Source organism: Theropithecus gelada, chromosome 7b (genome assembly GCF_003255815.1).
Source record: "Theropithecus gelada isolate Dixy chromosome 7b, Tgel_1.0, whole genome shotgun sequence".
NCBI lineage: Eukaryota > Metazoa > Chordata > Mammalia > Primates > Cercopithecidae > Theropithecus > Theropithecus gelada.
The window spans coordinates 31,922,579-31,944,310 of record NC_037675.1 but is presented as its reverse complement, the minus strand read 5'-3'; the positions used below and the strand labels follow the sequence as shown (position 1 = coordinate 31,944,310).

Below are 21,732 nucleotides of genomic sequence, written 5' to 3'. Positions count from 1 at the left end.
AAAAAAAAAAAAAAAAAAAAAAAGGTGAAAGCCCGTCTCTACTAAAAACAAAAAAATTAGCTGGGCGTGATGGCTGGCACCTGTAATCCCAGCTACTTGGGAGGCTAAGACAGGAGAATTGCTTGAACCCAGCAGGTGGAGGTTGCAGTGAGCCAAGATCGCACCACTGTACTCCAGCCTGGGTGACAGAGCAAGACTCTGTAAATAAATAAATAAATAAATTAATTAAATAAAGCCAGAAGATGTTCTGAAGTCCACATGGATTAACCTCTTTATAGAAAGGAAACTGACGTTGTTGGTGGAAGAACTTTTTCCTAGACCATTGCTGTTACTGAAGGAATCTGAACAATTAAAGCTTCATTCTAGTGAACTGATATAGTAATAGCTGACTGTAAACCATTTACATTTCAGTGTTTGTACTAGTTTTTATCAGGGACTAGAATGCCTAGTACTTCTTTAGAAAGCAAAAGGACTTAGCAACAACCTATTAACATTTAAAAAATACTGTATGACTACTTTGAGGTCCTTGAGGTCCATGGTAGAGATTTCCCCCCATGAATAGCAAAAATCTGATATTTAACTCCATTGTTTAATCAAAATTTGTCTTATTTCTTATTTAACATGTAAACTATAGTTATAATTGTACTGAAGTGATAAGAGATTTAGACAAAGCTTTTGTGCCCCAACTTCCACCCCAGAATAATATATCTAGTGCACATTTTATTTGTGGACAGTTACTACACCACAGTTCCAACACATTTGTTTAACACTGCTTAGTAACAGGATTTTTTGAGTAGAAGTGGGAAAATAAAAATTAATTATATTACTGAATATTGTAACTGTTAAGTGCTTAAATTTTCCCCACAATATTGTCTTGTACTGTATGATTTTTCAGCATTTAAGAAGCGGTTTTGTTCTTTATAGCTGAACCAATAACGTTTCCATCTGGAGGAGGCAAGTCATTTATTATGGGTTCTGATGATGTTTTGTTAAGTGTACTGGGCCTTGGAGACCTTGCAGACTTGACGGTAACAAATGATGCAGACTATAGTTATGATGTAAGTGCAGTTTTATTTTTAATTTTTTAATGATTTAATAGAAGGCTCCTTATTTTTTGGAATCACTTATAAAACAGAATTAATGTCGAGGTGCATGGAAAAGATAAGTTTGTGTCAATGTGTTGATTTGAAGTGACATGTAGTTTTTCTTTTATAACTACTTTCTTTGTGGTATTTAAATTTTGTTTTAGGTATTTTGGTGGATTAACTAGAAGTTTGAGATGATTAATATATTGGTCAATAAATACATCTTGAGTAGTCAACTCTCAATTATCTCAAATTAAGCCATATTTTGGTGTTAACAAGAAAAAAAAATAACCTGAATCACTTATTTGCCTTCAGAATACTTCTTAAAAAGCATGTTTTATTTTTGAACTTTTATTTTCTTAAGGAAATATTTTAAAGTTTCTAAACATTTTAAAGTTAGCTTGCATCATTTCCTGAATACTTAACTCCATTAGAGGGATGGGGAGTGGATGGAAGGGATAGGGAGTCCAGTGTTAGAGGTGAAACTTGTCTTGAATTTAATTTTTCTAGATATTAATATTTCAATTGAGAGTTAACTATACCTGTTAGATCTTTATGTTAATTGCAGTTTTTCAGCAATTTTTTTTCTTTTTATAATGAATTTCTTTTTCTACATTTTATAGTTAACGTTAGCATGCTTTTTAGAGACAGCCTTTGGTGGGCTGGATTATTCTCATTAATGTATTTTTTTAAATACATAAGCAACTAAATTCCAGCAAACTTTTGACTGCTTTAGAAGTGGTTTCACAGCCTGTCTTTACAGATGGAGAAATGTGAAGGTAAAAAGATAAACCTCTGTCAATACCAAGAATTATGAAAATGGGATAAAAATATTCTTAAAGGGTCTTTAGTTCAGACTTTCAGAAAGTACCTTAACTTGCTGCCTTTAAAAATTTCACATGTTAATACATTTCCTAAATGACTTTACTGTTAATACTGTACCGTTGGATATTTGTAATATGTAATTAGTTTTCATGTAAAGTATTGCAGCAATGGTAGCAGTGATGATTTTGTTCTCATCTGACATTTAATAGGAGCTTTGGGTTTAGCTTGATAGGTATAAACAGACTAAAGAACTCTGCATTTGATCTAGGCTATTTGTAAGGCAAATGAAATTATTCTGAGTTATTATTAAATGATAAAGATTTTTTAGAAAGTTTTAAAGGTACATTAAATTTCCACTGGACATTTTAGCCAAACAGTTTTAAATATATGTGTTAAACACACCAAAAAGAAACAAATAAACACTCCACATGCCTTCCAGTTTACTACTTTCACCACTAAATATTGTGCTCTTTCCTTTTAGTTGCCTGCTAATAAAGATGCCTTTCGAAAGACATGGAATCCCAAGTATACACTACGTAGCCATTTTGATGGAGTACGGGCATTAGCTTTTCATCCTGTAGAACCTGTGCTGGTTACTGCTTCTGAGGACCATACCCTGAAACTCTGGAACCTGCAAAAAACAATTCCTGCCAAAAAGCAAGTATTTTAATGTTAGCCTGGTGTATTTCTTCTAATTTTGCTAATATAAGTTATTATTCCTCATTATTGTTGCATATCTTTAATGCACACATTTGATCTAATGACTATTTAATATCAACCAGTGATTTATAGTTATTTAATTGCCTTCTCTTCCCCTACCCTTTTTCCGCCTCTTTTAGGAGTGCCTCTTTAGATGTAGAGCCTATCTACACATTTAGGGCCCACATGTAAGTTTTACTGAATTGGTATTTAATTAACAATCATACTTATTATTAAATATTATTTATCAGTCCTCAAACCTTGTAATTTTCTCAATGTTTTATATTAGAAAAGATGTATTACTTGAATAATGGCTATTTAATAATTGTATTGGTGAAAATATGAATATAATAGTACCATTCAGGCTAGATGCAGTAGTTCACGCCTGTAATCCCAGGACTTTGGGAGGCTGAAGTGGGCAGATCACTTGAGGTCAGGAGTTCAAGACCAGCCTGGCCAACATGGTGAAACCCCGTCTCTACCACAAAATACAAAAATTAGCTGGGCGTGGTGGCATGCGCCTGTAGTCTCAGCTACTCAGGAGGCTGAGGTGGGAGAATCGCTTGAACCTGAGAGGCGGAGGTTTTAGTGAGCCGAGGTCACCACTGCTCTCCAGTCTGGGCTGGCGACAGAGTGAGACCCCATCTCCAAAAAAAAAAAAAAAAAGTACCATTCATATGTACATGTTCTGTTAAAACAGTTTTTCGATATTACATAAATTCAGAGGTTGGGGGAATGGAGACTTGAGTTTCTTCTTGGAATTTATCAGTAATTTTTTTTTCCTCTCTTCCTACGATAGTGGCCCTGTTCTGTCATTAGCTATTAGTTCTAATGGAGAACAGTGTTTCAGCGGTGGTATTGATGCAACCATCCAGTGGTGGAATATGCCGAGTCCCACTGTGGATCCATATGATACGTATGGTAAGTAAAAGGATCAAAATGTATTTTTTTTTAACTGAATGGAGCTGACAAAAGTAAATACCTCAAATAGGATTACAAGGTTATTTAAACCTATGTTAGTCACCTCATTTTGTTCTTCCATTTGCTAATAAATTGCTTTATTAAAGAGAAAAATTAGAAAATGTCATGCCATGGGTATTTAAGCCTATGAATTGATACTTCCTCTGTTGTTAAAAAAAGTATATTAATTAAAGTGTTAATTTAGGTAGTAGGAACAAAAAGAAGAAGGAAACAAAATATAATCTAAGTAACAAAATTTTGAACTTAAGAAATAGTTTATATATTTTAAAAATATTAGCAAAAGACAGTGGAACCAACAGCAAGGGTGTAAATCATTAAAACTTTTTGGAGCCAAAAAATTTTTTTGTTATTCTTAGCTCTTATATACAAAAACATTTTTAATTTCAAAATGGAAAGAAAAAGAAAAGAAACCTCCTTTGACTTACAAATGGAGCTTTTAGAAATCTGTTCTACAGAAACACCTACCTGTACCTGTGTTCAAATATATTTGTAAGGGCATTATCAATAATTATATTAAAACAAAATGTTTATGAACTCTTTGTTCTTTTTATTTAACACCACTTTGTGCCTACATTAGCTAGGCATTGTGGTAAGCACTATGTCAAGAAATAAGATTGTCTAATGGAAAGTAGAGACATAAATAAGCAAAGGGATGGGATCTGTGGTTACAAATTGTGATAAATGATAAGAAGATAGAGTACTGTGAGAGGGAGTAACAGGCAGAACCTTCTCTAGAAGAGTTAGTCAAGAAAGGTCTTTCTTTTTTTTTTTTTTTTTTTTTTTTTTTGAGACGGAGTCTGGCTCTGTCGCCCGGGCTGGAGTGCAGTGGCCGGATCTCAGCTCACTGCAAGCTCCGCCCCCCGGGTTTATGCCATTCTCCTGCCTCAGCCTTCCGAGTAGCTGGGACTACAGGCGCCCGCCGCCTCGCCTGGCTAGTTTTTTGTATTTTTTAGTAGAGACGGGGTTTCACCGTGTTCGCCAGGATGGTCTCGATCTCCTGACCTCGTGATCCGCCCGTCTCGGCCTCCCAAAGTGCTGGGATTACAGGCTTGAGCCACCGCGCCCGGCCAAGAAAGGTCTTTCTAAAATAGTGAGATTCAAGCCAAAATCTGAAGGATAAAAGGAAACTTTCAGTAACGAGTTTTAAGCCAGAAAGTTATCTGATAAATGTAAGGTTTTAAAAAGGTGACTGTGTCTGCTGTGAGAAGAGTAAATTGGGGGTGAGAAGAGTGGAAAGAGAAATACCAGTTAGGAGGCTGCTGTCATATAGTAGTCTAGTAAACTAGGTGACAGACGACATTGCCAAGATTAGAGTGGTGGTAGCAGAGCAGTTAGAAGTGGTTTTAAGATAAACTGAGGGAGTATGGTAGAATAGACAGGATTTATTGATAAATTATGTTGAGTAGATAAAGTGATGGGTGAGTGATGCTTAATTTGATTGTATGTGTTTAACTGCTTTATTGAGATGTAATTTAACATATCACAAAATTCACCCTTTTAAAGTATACAATTCAGACTGGACACAATGGCCCACTCCTGTAATCCCACCACTTTGGGAGACCGAGGTGGGAGGATCACTTGAGGTCAGGAGTTCAAGACCAGCCTGGGCAACACAGTGAGACCTCATGTCTACCAAAAATTTAAAGATTAGCCAGATGTGGTGACACGTGCCTATAGTCCCAGACACTTGGGAGGGTCACTTGAGTGTGGGAAGGGTCACTTGAGTGTGGGAAGTCAGGGCTGGAGTGAGCTGTGATGGTGCCGGTGTACTCCAGCCTGGGCAAGAGAGTGAAACCCTATCTCTGGCTCTTTTTTTTTTTTTTTGGAAACAGGGTCTCACTCTGTCTCCTAGGCTGGAGGGCAGTGGCGTGATCTTGGCTTACTGCAACCTCCACCTCCCAGGCCCAAGCCATCCTCCTGAGGAGCTGGGACCACAGGTGTGAGCTACCACACTCCACTAATTTTTGTATTTTTTGTAGAAATGGTGGCCGTGTTGTCCAGGGTGGTCTTAAAACTCCTGAGCTCAAGTGATCCGCCTGCCTCAGCCTCCCAAAGTGTTGGGATGATGGGCATGAGCCACTATGCACAGCCACAAGACCCCATCTCTAAAAAAAAATTAAAAATAAAGTCTACAGTTCAGTAGTTTTTACTATGTTCACAAAGTTGTACAGCCATCATCACTAATTTCAGAACATTTTCATTACCAGTCCTGAGTGTTTGATGTGAGTAACTGAGCAGGTGATGGGAGCATTTATTGAAACAGAGGCAGAACTGGTGTAAGGAGATTTAAGATGGTGAGTTCAGATTTTAGGCATGTTAAAGAATGACAGTATCAAGTAGGTAATACACAACTAAGGAGCCCAAAGAGATCTCGATTGAAGTTAAAAACATGGACAGTCTTCTCTATACAGATGATACATTAAGCTATAAGAATGGGCAATGCAGGGAGAGGGTATTGTTTAATATAAGAAGAGAAGACAACCTGGGACTGAAGTCCTCGTAACTCTGACACTGGGAGGGTGGCTAGAGCAAGAGAGCCAACAAAGGAAACTGAGGAGGTATGACCCAAAAGGCAGAAGGAAGTGCAGGAGAGTGTGTGAAATCATGGAAGCACACTAAAGAAGAAACCCATTTTGAGAAGAAAGAAGCAGTCTGTACTTTCAAATGTTACTGAGAGTTCTAATAATATGATATAAAGTTTCCCTTTTATAAGTGACCAGCAGGTCACCCACATCTTGGCCAGATAGAGTTTGGATGCTGGAGCTAAGACTGAAGGATGAAGGGACCTCTGGATAATCTTTCATGTCAGACTATATGGATGAAAAGCAATATAATGGGAACAACAACAAAATGTTTTGTATCATCAAAGTATTAAATTTGATAGTAAAGGGATCATCATTAGCAAGGATTGTTTTGGTGTGGTAATGGTATCAGAAACCAAACTGGAGTGATTTGAAGAGTAAACAGGAAGTGAAAAGCATATTTCTACTGCTGGGTAGAAGGGGTGGTAGGGTAGGATTAATGAAGATTTTTTTGTTGACAAGATTCTGTAACAAGTTTTTTTTCACTGTGGTAATGATCCCAAGGAGGAGAATTTGTGTAGTAGAGAAGCAGTAAACATTACAGCAAGTTAGTGACATCTGGTACTAGCCCTTGATAGGATGGAGGACAGATTCCTTGCTTGTATCTGGAAGCTAGGAGAAGATACCTTTAGACACTAATCATTTATATGTTAGGCAGCAAGAAGATGGGGGATAAGAAACATACAGCATTATTTGAATGCTGTATTTTCTCAGTGAAGTATGAGGCATGGTCATGTGGAAGAGAGGTTGGGAGCTGTGAGAATTGTGGAGATGATAAGAAGCATTCATGCAAAGTGGGAGGAGTTTACTAGAAAAACAGGATTGTCAGACAGATTATGTTCATTGTTATCAGCTGTCAAATGTCTGTCAGTTAAGGAACAGATAAATAAAATATGGTATATCCATACAGCAGAGTATTATTTGGCACTAAAAATAAATGAAGTACTGATACATGCTGCAACATGGATAAACCTTGAAAACATGTTCAGTGACCAGGAGGTCAAGGTTGCAGTGAACTGTGACCGTGCTGCTGTACTCCAGCCTGGGTGACAGAGCAAGACCCTATTTCAAAAAGAAAAGAAGAAAACATACTCAGTGAAAGAACCCAGTCACAAAAGACCACATATTGTATGATTCCATTTATAGAAATCGTTCATAATAGGACACATCTGTAGAGACAGAGCATTAGTTGTTGCCTAGACTTGTGGAAAGGTGGGGAGGAGGAATTGGGGGAAGTGACTAATGAATGATGAAAGTGTCCTAAAATTGATTGTCATGATGGTTCTATAACTCTGTGAACATACCAAAAATCATTAAATTATACACTTTAAATGAGTGAGTTGTATGGCATGTAAATTATATCTGTATCTCAAAAAAGCTGTTTTTTTTAAAAAGCACATGTTCCTTTATAGAAAATTGTGAAAATACAGAAAAATGTTGATGGGAGGAGGGGATAAAAATAGGCCATAATTCTACTCTTAGATATAGCCACTATGTACACTTTGGTTTATCTTCTTGTGGCCTAAATTTATGTTGTGTTCTTTATACTCAGTTATAGAGTAAGTTTTCTTTATGTATCAAAGTTTGTTTTAAACTTCTTTTACCTGATTTTTTGTTTGTTTTTTCTCCAGAGCCAAATGTTCTAGCTGGCACTTTAGTTGGTCATACAGATGCAGTTTGGGGTCTTGCTTATAGTGGCATAAAAAATCAATTACTGTCTTGTTCAGCAGATGGCACTGTTAGGTTATGGAATCCACAAGAAAAATTGCCATGTATTTGCACTTACAATGGAGATAAAAGTAAGTAAATTTTGCATCTGTGAGAAAAGTTCGTTTTTTAAAAAATTTGGAATATATAAAGGACAAAGTAATTGATTTATTTGTTTACTGCTCCGAAGAGATATATTGAAATAATTTTGTAAAAGTTAGGATAATCTTTTTACTCATTTTTTTTTTGAAGTGCTTTGCAACTATATCCCGTAATGTAGTTCTTTTTTACCTTTTTTGTGTTCAATTTTTTAAAAATGTAAAACTACTTGTATGTAATAATGGAATAGACAAATGAGGATACATCATAGGGACAACAGGAGGCACACCATCTGTTCCAGATGACTACCCACAAAGACTGAAGGGATCACAGTCTCAAGCATACCTATAAACCATGTGTTCCATGACCCTGAGCACACTAGTTGAGTAGTCCAGCCATAATCACTGAACCCCTAACTGGAAAAGTACAAATTAGGTTATTTTCATGATTTTAAATATTTTCTATTTAAAAAGGCTTTAACCAGTTTACCTTTTGAAGACATTTACTGATCTTATTTTCCAAGTCATTTTTAATTTTTTTTTTTTTTTTTTTTTGAGATGGAGTCTCGCCCTGTTGCCCAGGCTAGAGTGCAGTGGCGCGATCTCAGCTCACTGCAAGCTCCAGCTCCCAGGTTCACGCCATTCTCCTGCCTCAGCCTCCTGAGTAGCTGGGACCACAGTCGCCTGCCACCATGCCTGGCTAATTTTTTTTGTATTTTTGGTAGAGACGGGGTTTCACCATGTTAGCCAGGATGGTCTCTATCTCCTGACCTTGTGATCTGCCCGCCTCAGCCTCCCAGAGTGCTGGGATTACAGGCGTGAGCCACCGTGCCCCGCTTTTAATTTTTTTAATTAGACCTTTTATTTGTATGTAAAAATACATATTATTTTAAAACATTTTAGGTGAGTAGTAAATGTATAATTTTGTGTCTCTTAGGACACCTTAGTGGTACTAATTTTCAGTTATCCAAGCTTTAGAGGTAAGAATTCATTTAGATACTTGTTTCTGGCTTCATCTAGATAGTTAATAGCTTGGCTCCATATTTCGTCTAACTGCATTGATCTGGCTAGTTTAATTTAGTATGTTAAAGAGAGAAATTGCTGCTCAGGCCATTTTAGGGTGAAGTACTGCATCAGCTGATTCCAGAGTCCAGGCCATTTTCATGAGTCCAAAAATTTGACTTGTATTAGCTCCTTTATAAGGCCTACAGATCTCTGACAGGTGAACCAGCCTGCCAAAACAGTTATATGAGAACGCTAATTTGTCACTTTTACAGTAAGAAGTATTATTGGCAAGTTGGCCAAAAGACTAGGATTTTATTTAATTCCTTAGAAGAAAATGTGTAATAGAAGAAATAACTTTTACATGTATTTATTCTTTATGAGCTCTGTAGTTATATTTTTCTTATAATATTAAATAGAATGCTATAAATTTTTTAAATAATTGAGGAAAAGATAATTTCTTATCTTACCATCCTGACACAGTTGTATTCCTTTTCATTATTAACAGTATTTCAAGATTATTTGAATTCCTTTTTCTGATTAGAAAAGTAGAGATTTCATAGAATTTTACTTTGTTTACATTGTCTGTCTTTGGGCTCATTTCAGAGCATGGAATACCTACATCAGTTGACTTTATAGGCTGTGATCCAGCTCATATGGTAACCTCTTTCAACACTGGTAGTGCCGTAATTTATGATTTAGAAACATCACAGTCATTGGTGATACTTTCATCACAGGTAGATTCTGGTAAGTTTTCATGGAGTTTCTTTGAAACCTTAAAAAGGGTTATTACACAGAGGATGATCTTTTAGCTAATTTTAATGTTTTTACTATTTGAATTTAGGATGGCAAAATAGTTTCATAATGTTAGTTATACTTATTTATATTATTTCTGCTATTCAAATTTTGCTTAAAAGTTTGGGCGGACTTATGGGAAAAGAGGAATGACTAGAGCAATATAAAGGTGAAAGTAGAGAAAATAAGATAATGAACCTAATGTACTCATCATTCAGTTTTAATACCTGTCTATAAATGCCCAGTATTACACATGTGATATGTGGTATGTGTTTTACAGTTTATATAGATAAGGATCGCATAAGATTTATGTATTGCAATTGGTTGATAGGTCTCTCAGGTCTCTCTTCATCCATAGATTCCCCTTCATCTCTTTTATGTTCCTGTTTTTTTAATTGAAGAAATTGGCTACTTTGTCTTGTGAAGTTTCCTACAGTCTGAATTTTGCTAGTTGCATACCTGTATTATTTAACGTGCTTCTCTATTTCTATTCACAATTCTCCTGTGAACTGATTATAGATCTAAAGACTTACTCAAATTCAGGTTCACTGTTTTTTTCTTTTAAAAATTTTTACATGTTTTTGGCAACTTTACTTCACAAGTAATTTGTAAGCTTTTATCAGAGGTAAGTATTTTCTGGTTGTTTATATTTTTGTGATGTTTTAAGTCGGATTATTGCTTGGGTTCATTAATTTTCTATTGAAAAATGATTTTCTAATTTTATCATTCCCTCTCCATTTATTAGCTAGATTATTCCTATAAAAAAGAACATCTCTTTATCAATAATTTGGTTACCTTGGAGTTAGTGTGTATTAAGGAAAGGCAAGATAAATTATTGGGTTTTAGTTTTCCCCTTTATTTACCAGTTTTCAAAATATGAGTTGGTTTGCTAGCACCCTCTAAAGGTGACCAGTTTGTCTTGGGTGGTGTTTTTGGTATCATCGTACTCTCTCATGGATATAATGTATTTGATGTGTTTCAATCCATTACAGGTATTATCTTTATTTATTGCTGTTCAGATCCTTTCATTTTGGCCAGTGGGGCTTACTCAGCGGGGCTGAGGTTGGCTCCTGAGTCCTTTTGCCATGACCTTGGTAGTTGTTGATAGCTTTCCTGATATGACATACGACAAGATGTGCTAGGTTCATCTTGTTCATTTTGTGCCCTAGATCTGAAATCAGCTATTTATTTAAGGAGTTGTGGTTTCTTTTAGTGGGAAATGGCATTTAGAGACTACAGTTGGGGTGCTAGGCTGCTGGGTTGATCCTCATGGTCTTCATGGCTCCTGGGTTGTTCATTGTGTTAGACTTTTTCAATGTACAGAGCTAAGAAATAAGCATTTTTTAAACAGTAAAATACTTCCTCTTCAAATTCAGATTTATTTTGGTTCTCAACAAAATTGTTTCTTATTTTATTTACCCCACCCACAGTATACACAGAATTGTCTCAGTAATAATACCATTGCCATGAAAAGATTGAATATTGATAATAAAACTTTGTAATTAGCGTATATTCCACTAGTAATATACAATCTGATTTCTGTGCTTTAAAGTCACTTGGAATAGTTCCTTCCTTTGTAGTTATACCACCAGTTGGATATACTTAAGTCCATTTGTTTAATTTTACTTTTGATTTTCATTAATTTCTTTTAGAAAAACAACTGTTGGTTGGGCGCGCATTGGCTCATGCCTGTAATCCCACCACTTTGGGAGGCCAAGGCAGGAAGATAGCTTGAGGCTAGGAGTAGAGACCAGCATGGGTAACATAGTAAGGCCCCATCTCTACCAAAAGCTTAAAAAATTAGGTGGGCATGGTGATGTGTGCCTGACATCCTAGCTTTGGAGACTGAAGCAGAAGCACTTGAGCTCAGGAGTTCAAGGTTACAGTGAGCTATGATTGCACCATTGCACTCCAGCCTAGGCGACAGAGTGAGACCTTGTCTCTTAAAAAAAAAATTGCTTTGTAATTACGTAAAATATTTACATGGTGCCATGGTCAGGTCTTAAACCAAAATTATCTTCTCTTTCCCAGTATCTCCTCAAACCTTTTTTTTAAATTACCCTACATAGATAGATATATATACATATTCTTTTATGTGTTTAGGTGTAATATATGAGTCATGGTACGCGTGCAGAATGAATGATCTAAAGTCTATTAATATTGAGGATTTTTCACCCATTTATTTATTTTGATATTTCTCTGTTCTCCCTCATCTTTAATAAAAAGTTAGTAAGAGCTTCCTGGAAAAGAAAAAAGTCTCTTCTTTAAAGAGCATTAATTCCAGTTTTCTGTTTTTTTGTTTTTGTCAGTGTAGGTAGGATGGGGGTTGTTCCTTACAAACATCTAACTAGCAATTATGAATGTTTCCTTCTTTAAATGCTTATAATTCTTATATGGACTGTTTATTAGAAGTAATAATTGTGGATCTTTTAAAAATTCTAAACTACCTATAATAAAGGGCTGCATTAAAACACTTCTCATTTTTTCTAAATTTGAGCCTAGTACAGTCTATATTATAGGACATAATAACATAAATGTTTATTTTTAAAAAGATCTCTCTGGAGTCCTTATTTCGTTGTCAGATTTTTTGTTTTATGCAAAAGGTTTAGTTTTTAATGATTTTTATATTTTAACATGATTAAAAAGGCCATTATCCAACTTCTTATTAAAGGTTTGAATTTTAACGTATTGTCTTCCTTTATTTTTCAGGTTTACAATCTAATAATCATATCAACAGAGTAGTAAGTCATCCCACACTTCCTGTTACAATAACTGCTCATGAAGATAGACACATCAAATTTTTTGACAATAAAACGGGTAAGCAAATTGTCTTCTTTTCATATTAGTTATACTGTAAATTTGAGATGATCGATAATGCTATTTTATATAAGGTATAGTGAGTTTCAGATATGAAATTGCCAAATGAAACCATTTTAACTCAGATTTTTGCTTTTCTTAATGTTGCACATTTATGTTGTTTTATCCTTAACTAGCCATAATACCTTGCCTAGCTATTATGATTTCTTCAAGTCATGTTAGTTAAATGTAGATCCTTCCATTTGAAATTTTTTCCTCATATTCTGTTATGAATAAGTATGATGGAAGAGGTCTCTTTCTGGTGTTTGGCATTTCCAGTATTTTTTTTTTTTTTTTTTGCGGCAGTTTCGCTCTTGTTGCCCATTATCTAGTCATTACCTAGAATAGTACATAATATATTGCTTGCTCTCTCTCAGGAGAGGTCTGACAGCTAGAAAGGCTACTTGAGGAGAGACTAGAACAGTCAGGGTACTGAAGGACTTCTAAATAAGAAACATAAATGTTAATTGCAACATTGTTACAGGGTAACAAATTATCAAGACAGTGACCCAGAATTACAGGTTTCTCTTTGAAGATTATATAGAAAATGGCAATATGTTTTAGTCCGTAGTCTTAAGGATGAAACCCTTTTGTTCAAACAACGCTTTCTTTTTTTTTTTTTTTGTGAGACAGAGTCTTTGCTCTGTCGCCCAGGCTGGAGTGCAGTGGCGCGATCTAGGCTCACTACAAGCTCCGCCTCCTGGGTTCACGCCATTCTCCTGCCTCAGCCTCCCGAGTAGCTGGGACTATAGGCGCCCGCTACCACGCCCGGCTAATTTTTTTGTATTTTTAGTAGAGACAGGGTTTCACCGTGTTAGCCAGGATGGTCTTGATCTCCTGACCTTGTGATCCGCCCGTCTCGGCCTCCCAAAGTGCTGGGATTACAGGCTTGAGCCACCGCGCCTGGCCTAAACAACGCTTTCATGGACAGATTCTTTTTAACAAATTGCAGACAAAATGAATATTTACAGGTTGTGCACAGGACGTAAGATTCAAGTGGATGTTCTCTTTAAAAAAATTATTTAAATTTTTTTTTTTTTTTTTTTATTTAGAGACAGGATCTCACTGTGTTGCCCAGGCTGGTCTTGAACTCCTGAGCTCAAGCAGTTCTCCCATCTCAGCCTCCTGAAATGCTGGGATTACAGGCATAAGCCACTGCTTCTGGCCCGTGTTCTCAATTTAACACTTTATCAAATCAATCCTTTGAACTATTTTTATGAAACCAATAATGTTTTTCTCTGCTGCAAGAGCAGAGAGGTTAATTTCCTTTGTGTTTCTAAAAAGATTCCTTTTTATTAATTATTGAAGATTTAAAGTTATATGGGAAAGTTCAGGAATTTTAGTAGTTACATTAAAAGCAAAAGGTGAGAATCTGTAGAGCTGTTTTATTAGCAGAAATCAAGAAAATGGTCAGTAAAAGTTTACTCAATATCAAATATGCAGCGTATAGTCTTTCAGATTGTTTCCAAATTCTACCTATTTACTCTTTCTGTTAACTAGTACCTTGCCTGTAGTATGAAGATAATTGAAGCAGTAGGTTCCAAATAATAGGAAAAAAAAATCCTTTTCTTTTCTTTTTTTTTTTTTTTTTTTTGGAGCCAGTCTTGCTTTGTTGCCCAGAGCTGTAGGGCAGTGGCACCATCTCAGCTCACTGCAACCTCCGCCTCTTGGGGTTCAATTGATTCTGGTGCCTCAGCCTCCCGCATAGCTGGGACTACAGGTGTGTGCCACCATGTCCGGCTAATTTTTGTACTTTTAGTAGACATGGGGTTTCACCAAGTTGGCCAGGCTGGTCTTGAACTCTTGAGCTCAAGTGATCTGCCCGCCTCAGCCTCCCAAAGTTCTGGGATTACAGGCGTAAGCCACTGTGCCCAACCATAGTAGAAAAAAGTATTTCTCAGTTGACCTTCTCTCTATCTCATATCTCTATCTCCTTTCTCTCTCTCTCTCTCCCCTCCCCTCCCATCTTTCTATTTCTCTCTGTCTCTGTCTCTCACTCACTCACACACACACACACACACACACACACACACGCGCCGTTTTGAGTTATATGAAACTATGAGTTGTCTTCAGATGTAGTGGTTTTTTTTTGAGACGGAGTTTCATTCTTGTTACCCAGGTTGGAGTGCAGTGGCACAATGATGGCTCACTGCAACCTCTGCCTGCTGGGTTCAAGCGATTCTCCTGCCTCAACCTCCTGAGGTAGCTGGGATTCTAGGCATCTCATTCCACGCCTGTATAATTTTTTATATTTTTAGTAGAGACGGGCTTTTATCATGTTGGCCAGGCTGGTCTCGAACTCCTAACCTCAGGTGATCCACCCACGTTGGCCTCCCAAAGTGCTGGGATTATAGGCGTGAGCCACTGTGCCCGGCCTGGATATGGTGTTTTCAAAGAAGTTCTTTAAAAATTCATTTAATTGTGGTAAACTAGATTGTCCCCATAACTGCTACTTCCGGTTAGCTAAGTTGTTTTTAATAGAGTATTATGTTATAAAATGAGTAGTAAATTTATTGAGCTTTTATGTCTGAAACATGATAGAACTTTATGCTATGAATAGGCTCAATAAATAAATATTTAAATGAGTAAACCATTTTAATGAAAATTTTCTCAGCATTTTGTGTTCTATAGTGCACTGGATACTATCATGTATAAGATGTGGTTCCTGATTTCTCTGGGCTTGTCTAGAGGAAATAAGAGGGGGTGCGGGAGGGTGTGTGCAAAATGAAGCTTTGCCTTAGGAATGGAAAGGTGTTTTTGGGTTGTTTTTAAGTGAAGGAAGTGGTAGTAGGAAGTTACAGGTATGGCGATATTTTGAGCAGAGGCGCGGTGGTAGAAACTCTAAGGAACAGAAGTTTCTTATAGACAAAACCAAAGACAAAGTTTGAGGAAGGAAAATAGAATCTATTGAGGACTTTTAGAACCAGGTTAAGAATATTGAATTTTTGTCTATGCTGTATATGTGGGAACTACTAAAAATATTTGAACAGCAGGGGCTTGGCAAAATTGGTTTAGAAAAATTAATCAAGTCACATTTTGCACTATATGATAGATTCTTGACGTTAAAGGATTTAGAGTTTTCAATTTCTACTATTTATTTCAGAGAGATTTTCAGGGCTCATGGTTTCTACCAAAATTTTGGTAGAGGTACAAATTCAAGTTTCCTATGCTGTGTCTGAAAGACTTAGGTAGTGAGTGATTCTGGAAGAACCTATAGTATGAGTGAGGGATGTGGAGGAGTGGGAGGAAGATCTTCTATCAGTTGTGGACTCATTCATTTAGCAAAATGGCTAGACTATCTGCCATATTCTTGGCACAGTTCTTGAAGCTTGGTGAACAGAATAAAATGTCCTGTCCTCTTGCAGCTACAGACTAGTGTTATATTGTCTATTCTGTGTGAGACATTGTTCTATTTTATTTACATATGTTAACTCATTTGTTCTTCTAATAACTCTATAATAACTCTATAAGGTAGATATAGTACTATTATTATGCCCATTTTACACATGAGGTTGAAAGGCTTAAAGAAGTTAAGTGACGTGTACAGTATTTAAACTCACAGAGTTTGTTTCTGTAGTTCACATTTGACATCTTTATTTTCTCTCCATTTAATAGAGGCCCACAATACTAGCCAGTGAAAGGGCTTAAGGTGCCAGGGAGGGGAGAATGGGCATGTGCAGTGGCATGTGTCCAGCCTTTATTTCTTTAGTCATAGGAGGAAAAAATTAGGATTAGTATTGGTAGACTATTAGCAGAAGCATGAGGCCAAAATGAAATTGGTGAGATGTGAGAAGCTGCAGGTGTATGTTAGTGAAGGAGAGGTCCTAGTTACTGGAAGGGGTCAGAAGCTTTGTGATTTATGTGGTCACCAGTGGAAGCCCAACATACAACTTGGTCCAGCATTGAAGTCTCTATTCATGGTCCATCTGAAGGGATTACTTACATTTTGAAGCGATTTTTGTGACTGTGGACAAGAAGGGTTAACTCTCAATTGACTTAAGATAATCAGGGTGAGGGTTAGTTTAGTGCACATGTTGGAGACCTGGAATTAAACTTAGAAAATTATAGCATCCTTAAAGAAATGTATAGCTCTCGTATTGGAAAAAAGTCTTTTGGTTTAGAGATGTTAAACTTAGGAGATAGAGTATCATTCTCAAGAGAGAAGCTTGAACTAGATCTGTGAATTAAAACACCATCAAGGCTAGGTGTGATGGCTCATGCCTGTAATCCCAGCACTTTGAGAGACTGAGGCAGGAGAATCGCTTGACACCAAGAGTTTGAGACCAGCCTAGGCAACAATACGAGATTCTGTCTTTACAAAAAATTTAAAAATTAGCCAGGCATGGTGGCATGTGCCTGTAGTTCCAGTTACGTGGAGGGTTGCTTGAGCCCAGGAGTAAGGTTGCAGTGAGCCATGATGGTGCCACTGTACTCTGGCCTGAGTGACAGAGCAAGACCCTGTCTCAAGAATACAAATAAAATAAATTTTAAAACTAAAACTTACCATCATAGATTTAACATAAGGAAAGCTAATGATACTTGGTATTTAACCCCTAATATTTTGAAAGTATTGTCATGGAGGCCATCCATTTTATACGCTGTGGTCTTTTATAGGAATTTTGAGAGGAGTGGATTCTAGAACTGGAAGATGAATTGTGTTGAACTAAACAATTGACGATAGTTTGTTGAAGACTTTTCTGTTCTTTGGGCTAGCAGAGTAGAATTTCTAAGACTGTTTTGTTTATTACTCTTAGTATTAATGAGAGATAGTTGTGGCTTGAAATGAGAGACTTTAATTTGGTCTTAAATTTTTGACTTTTTAAAAAATTTTGTCTTCAACTGATCAGTGTTTAATAGTTCTGGAAAGTGACAGGACATTTTTTCTTTTTTGAGACAGAGCCTCACTCTGTCACTCAGGCTGGAGTGCAGTGGCACAATCTCAGCTCACTGCAGCCTCCGACTTCTGGGTTCAAGGGATTCTCTTGTCTCAGCCTCACTAGTAGCTGGGATTACAGGTGCTCACCACCGCACCTGCTAATTTTTGTATTTTTAGTAGAGGCAAGATTTCACCATGTTGGCCAGGCTGGTCTTGAACTCCTGCCCTCAGTTGATCCGCCTGCTTCGGCCTCCCAAAGTGCTGGGATGATTATAGGCATGAGCCCCTGCCTATTACTTTTTATAGGTTTTTTGGAGTGTATTTTTGCACATTTTATTATGTTGTGGTTTTGTATTCAGGTCAACAGCTATAGCCCCATTACAAATAATAAAACTAGACCTCTTTCATATCTTAGTGTAGAGTATCATCATTGGGACCAGAGGCATGGCTAATGATTATAACTAGAATTTTGGAAAAAGCCTCTATCTTTCATTAGGGACATCCCAGGCATTTGAGTAATAAAGACTCATTGCTGAGTGAAAGGGGAGTAACTTATAAAAGTATCAGTATTTCTATTTTATTGCCTGCCTAGTGAATCAGTTTATAATGCTTTCTATCTATCCAAAGCATGTATTGCCATTGCAGGATGCCCTTGCCCCAAAGTATTTGTGCAATACAACTTTGTATTCACAACTTGTCTTTTAAATTCTACTTTCTATTGAATTCCATTTGCTTGCCAAATCTTCACTGAAGATACTAATTAAGTCACATTTTCCAGAGCAGCGTTTTTGTTAATGTCTGGGGAAATCTAGAGTTATTTGTTTACCTCCTTTCTTTTTTAGAGTATGTAAAATGATTTTATTTCAAAGGATAAGTGAACTGAACTTGATAATGGAATGTTTAGGTAGAAATATATTTTTTGGTGATTTAGTTTTTGTTAGCCCAGTATATAAAATAGTCTTAAGGTCTTTCACTGACACTTTTCCTTCCTTCTCCCCTCCACTCCCCTTCCCTCCCCTCCCCTTCCCTTCTTTTCTTTCTTCTCTTTTCTCTTTCCTTCCCATTTTCCTTTCCTTTCTTGACATTTCTCTTTGTTGCCCAGGCTAACTAGAGTACAGTGGCAACTCACAGGCACAATCATAGTGCACTGCAGCCTTGAACTCCTAGGATGAGGTGATTCCCCAGCCTCAGCCTCCTGAGTAGCTTGGGACTACAGGCACACCTCACCACACTTGGCTTATTTAATTCCAATTTACATGATCTTAAGCCTTTGATGCAATCCATTGTCATTGCTTTACAGTGTCTATCAGATATTGTCAGATACATGTTACACAGATGTCTTTTTTAGGAGTAATTATCAGAGGAAGTTCTGCATTCGAATTAAAATTGTCTTGAAAACATTACTGTAGTGGTGGATGTACTCTTAAAACGTTATGTTAAGTGAAAGAAGCCAGACACAAAAAGCCACATATTGTATGAGTTCACTTATACGAAGCATCCAGAGTAGGCCAGTCTATAGAAAGAGTTGATTAGTGGTCAGGGGTTGGAGGGACAAAGAGGAGTGATTGCTTAATTGCATATGGGGTTTCCTTTACCAGTGATGAAAATGTTCTGAACTCTAGAGAATGGTGATGGTTGCATAACCCTGTGAATGTTCTAAAAGACACTGGATTGTGTACTCAAATGTTTATAGTGGTAAATTTTATGTTGTGTATATTTTACCACAATAAAAAAGTTGCTATAATGATTGTTTTATGTCGATGCTATATTGTAGTTTCTGTTCTCTCATTAGTATTTGTGAAAACTTAATCTGTTCTGTTATGTTTTGTTTAGGTAAAATGATCCATTCTATGGTAGCTCACTTGGATGCTGTTACAAGTCTAGCAGTAGATCCTAATGGAATCTATTTGATGTCTGGAAGTAAGTCTTAAAGTCCTGTACTGCCCACAAACTTTATAAAAGATTGTTACTCAGTAACAAATTTTATTTGTTCTTTTATAGGCCATGACTGTTCCATCAGATTATGGAATTTAGACAGCAAGACATGTGTGCAAGAAATAACAGCTCACAGAAAGAAATTGGATGAATCAATTTATGATGTTGCTTTCCACCCGTCAAAAGCATATATAGCTAGTGCAGGAGCTGATGCCCTTGCCAAAGTATTTGTATGAATCAACAAAAACTTGCATCGTAACAAGATTTGCTTGGACAGAAAGAGGGTCTGCATCACTGCCATCAAAAAGGTTACTGATATGACACTACATGTGATCTGCCTGGTGAAAGCTATTTGGGGCAGGTACAGATTGGTGGAAATCACACCTTAATGTCAAGCTCATTAAGTTAACTGTAATTACTGTATTTTGTGGGACAAAGAAAAAAGGACTCCAGTATTTGTGGCCTGTACTGGATATGAACTGAGCGTATGTCTGTTTTTAGGTGTCTTTAAGCCAATGTGGAGTCTGATCTTTCAAAAAAAGTTTTTTTGTTTTTTGGTTTTTTTTCTTTTCTTTTGGACTCTGTGTGCTGCCTTAGGGTTAGGAATGTGGTGCTCTTGTTGGGGGAAGTGAGCTCCAAGAGTAGCTTTTTTTCATCTCTTAGTGATTTTCTGTTTATCGGTTGAATGCCACAGATTCCCTTTTAAACTTATTTTGCTTTAAAAAAAAGAAAAAGAAAAAGAAAATTTAACTTAAAATATTTTAGCATTAGTTGCACAAAATGTTTGGATAAAATTCTAGTTTTTATAAGTCTTTTTATATATTTAGCCTGTCACAACAGTGCTCAAGATTGTATTGAAGTTTTTCTGCATTATACAACCCTAAAACACAGAGATCTCACTGACCCGCTGCCCCGTAACCACTTTCTTTTCCTTCTTTTGCCTAATACAGCTCAGCTAAGTCCTTCCATAAAGATGCTAAATAACTTTCATCATCACATAAATGTCTTCATAAACCAAGGACTATTAAGTGTATTAAAATGAAACAGTGGAGTTTAGTACTCCAAATGAACTCTTAAAGAAAAAAAAACTAATCTTGGCATCCTATCACTATGTGATATTTTGTACATCTTACTGTATTTACAAGTTTATTTATCAAGGATTATCCATCTTGCTAATGGCCTATTATTTATTTCACTTTTTGTTGGTCTTTATATCCTTTTATTAATGTGCTAAAGGAACCTGTATATCTATTTTGGAAATCTTTGAATAGTCTAAAATAGACTAAAAATGGAATATTTTATAGTTTAAATTACAAACCAAGATGGTTCCCCCTAAGATATGTATCTTGGTTTACCATGATTCCAAACAAAACTAACTTGTTTTAAAATATTTGGAGTAAAATTTTATTTGCATTACAAATAGGATACAAAAATAGTTGAATCAGGATACAGAAATCTGCTGTGTTTTGACTAGTTATCCCTGTTTTATTTTTTTAGATGTGCTTAATTTTATGGTGTAACTAAAGATTTTGTTTGTGTAATGCATGATTAAGACAATAAAGTATTTTTTCTAGTCTTCCAAGAAACTTTTCTGATCAGTTTGCGAGTTTTGATGAGTTTTGTAAGGTTTTTGTTTTACAAACTATGAATCAGCAAATTTTTAAGATTGTACCACATAGCAAACATACAGCTGTTGAAAAATAATGTATATAAAATGCATATAATAAATATTAAATTGTGTACCTGTATGTTACTGTTGGCTACATCATTTTGTGTTGAATAATAAAGTGCAATACTTTACTCTCCGTAATTAAACTAGGAAATGGAGATTTCTTAGTGAGTCCTTCATTTTTATGCTGTTCTTTCAAACTTTGTACTACTTATTGATATTCTAATAAGAGTAGATCACTAACACTATTAATAATGTCTAAGTATTTCACCCCACTTGAGGATTAAAAAAAATCTTCCATTAAATTATGCAATGCAAAATAACCCCAAAAAATGCACAGATGCAGTTATAAATAATTTGCTTAGACAACCTGTTTCAATCTGAATTTCAGTTAATGGCGGTGTTGTTCCTATTTGCTATACCTGTTTCTACAAAAAAATTCAGCAAGAAATAAACTACATTGAATATTTAGCTTAGTTGGTGCAAAAGTAATTGCGGTTTTTGCCATTTCTGGCACAAAAAAAAAAACTGTTAAAAGTCTTACAAATAATGTTAAACATTAATATTTTGAAACGTGTCTTCAATAAGGTAATATCCTTTGTCTTTTAAGGGAATTGCAGAT

The 21,732-nt window shown here is 36.2% G+C and overlaps 1 protein-coding gene across 2 annotated transcripts in view; it reads left to right on the top strand.

The window, feature by feature from the left end:
• STRN3 (striatin 3) overlaps nt 1-21,273 on the top strand; it is a 136,485-nt gene extending 115,212 nt beyond the window's left edge. For both annotated transcript variants that reach the window (XM_025391509.1, XM_025391508.1), the window contains 9 exons: nt 925-1,058; nt 2,392-2,567; nt 2,750-2,797; nt 3,409-3,530; nt 7,804-7,971; nt 9,586-9,726; nt 12,484-12,591; nt 19,340-19,426; nt 19,508-21,273. In XM_025391509.1, coding sequence (XP_025247294.1) covers nt 925-1,058; nt 2,392-2,567; nt 2,750-2,797; nt 3,409-3,530; nt 7,804-7,971; nt 9,586-9,726; nt 12,484-12,591; nt 19,340-19,426; nt 19,508-19,677 — 1,154 coding nt within the window. In that variant the 3' untranslated portion in view covers nt 19,678-21,273. The remainder of the gene's footprint in view (nt 1-924; nt 1,059-2,391; nt 2,568-2,749; nt 2,798-3,408; nt 3,531-7,803; nt 7,972-9,585; nt 9,727-12,483; nt 12,592-19,339; nt 19,427-19,507) is intronic.
• The last annotated feature ends 459 nt before the right edge of the window (nt 21,274-21,732 follow it).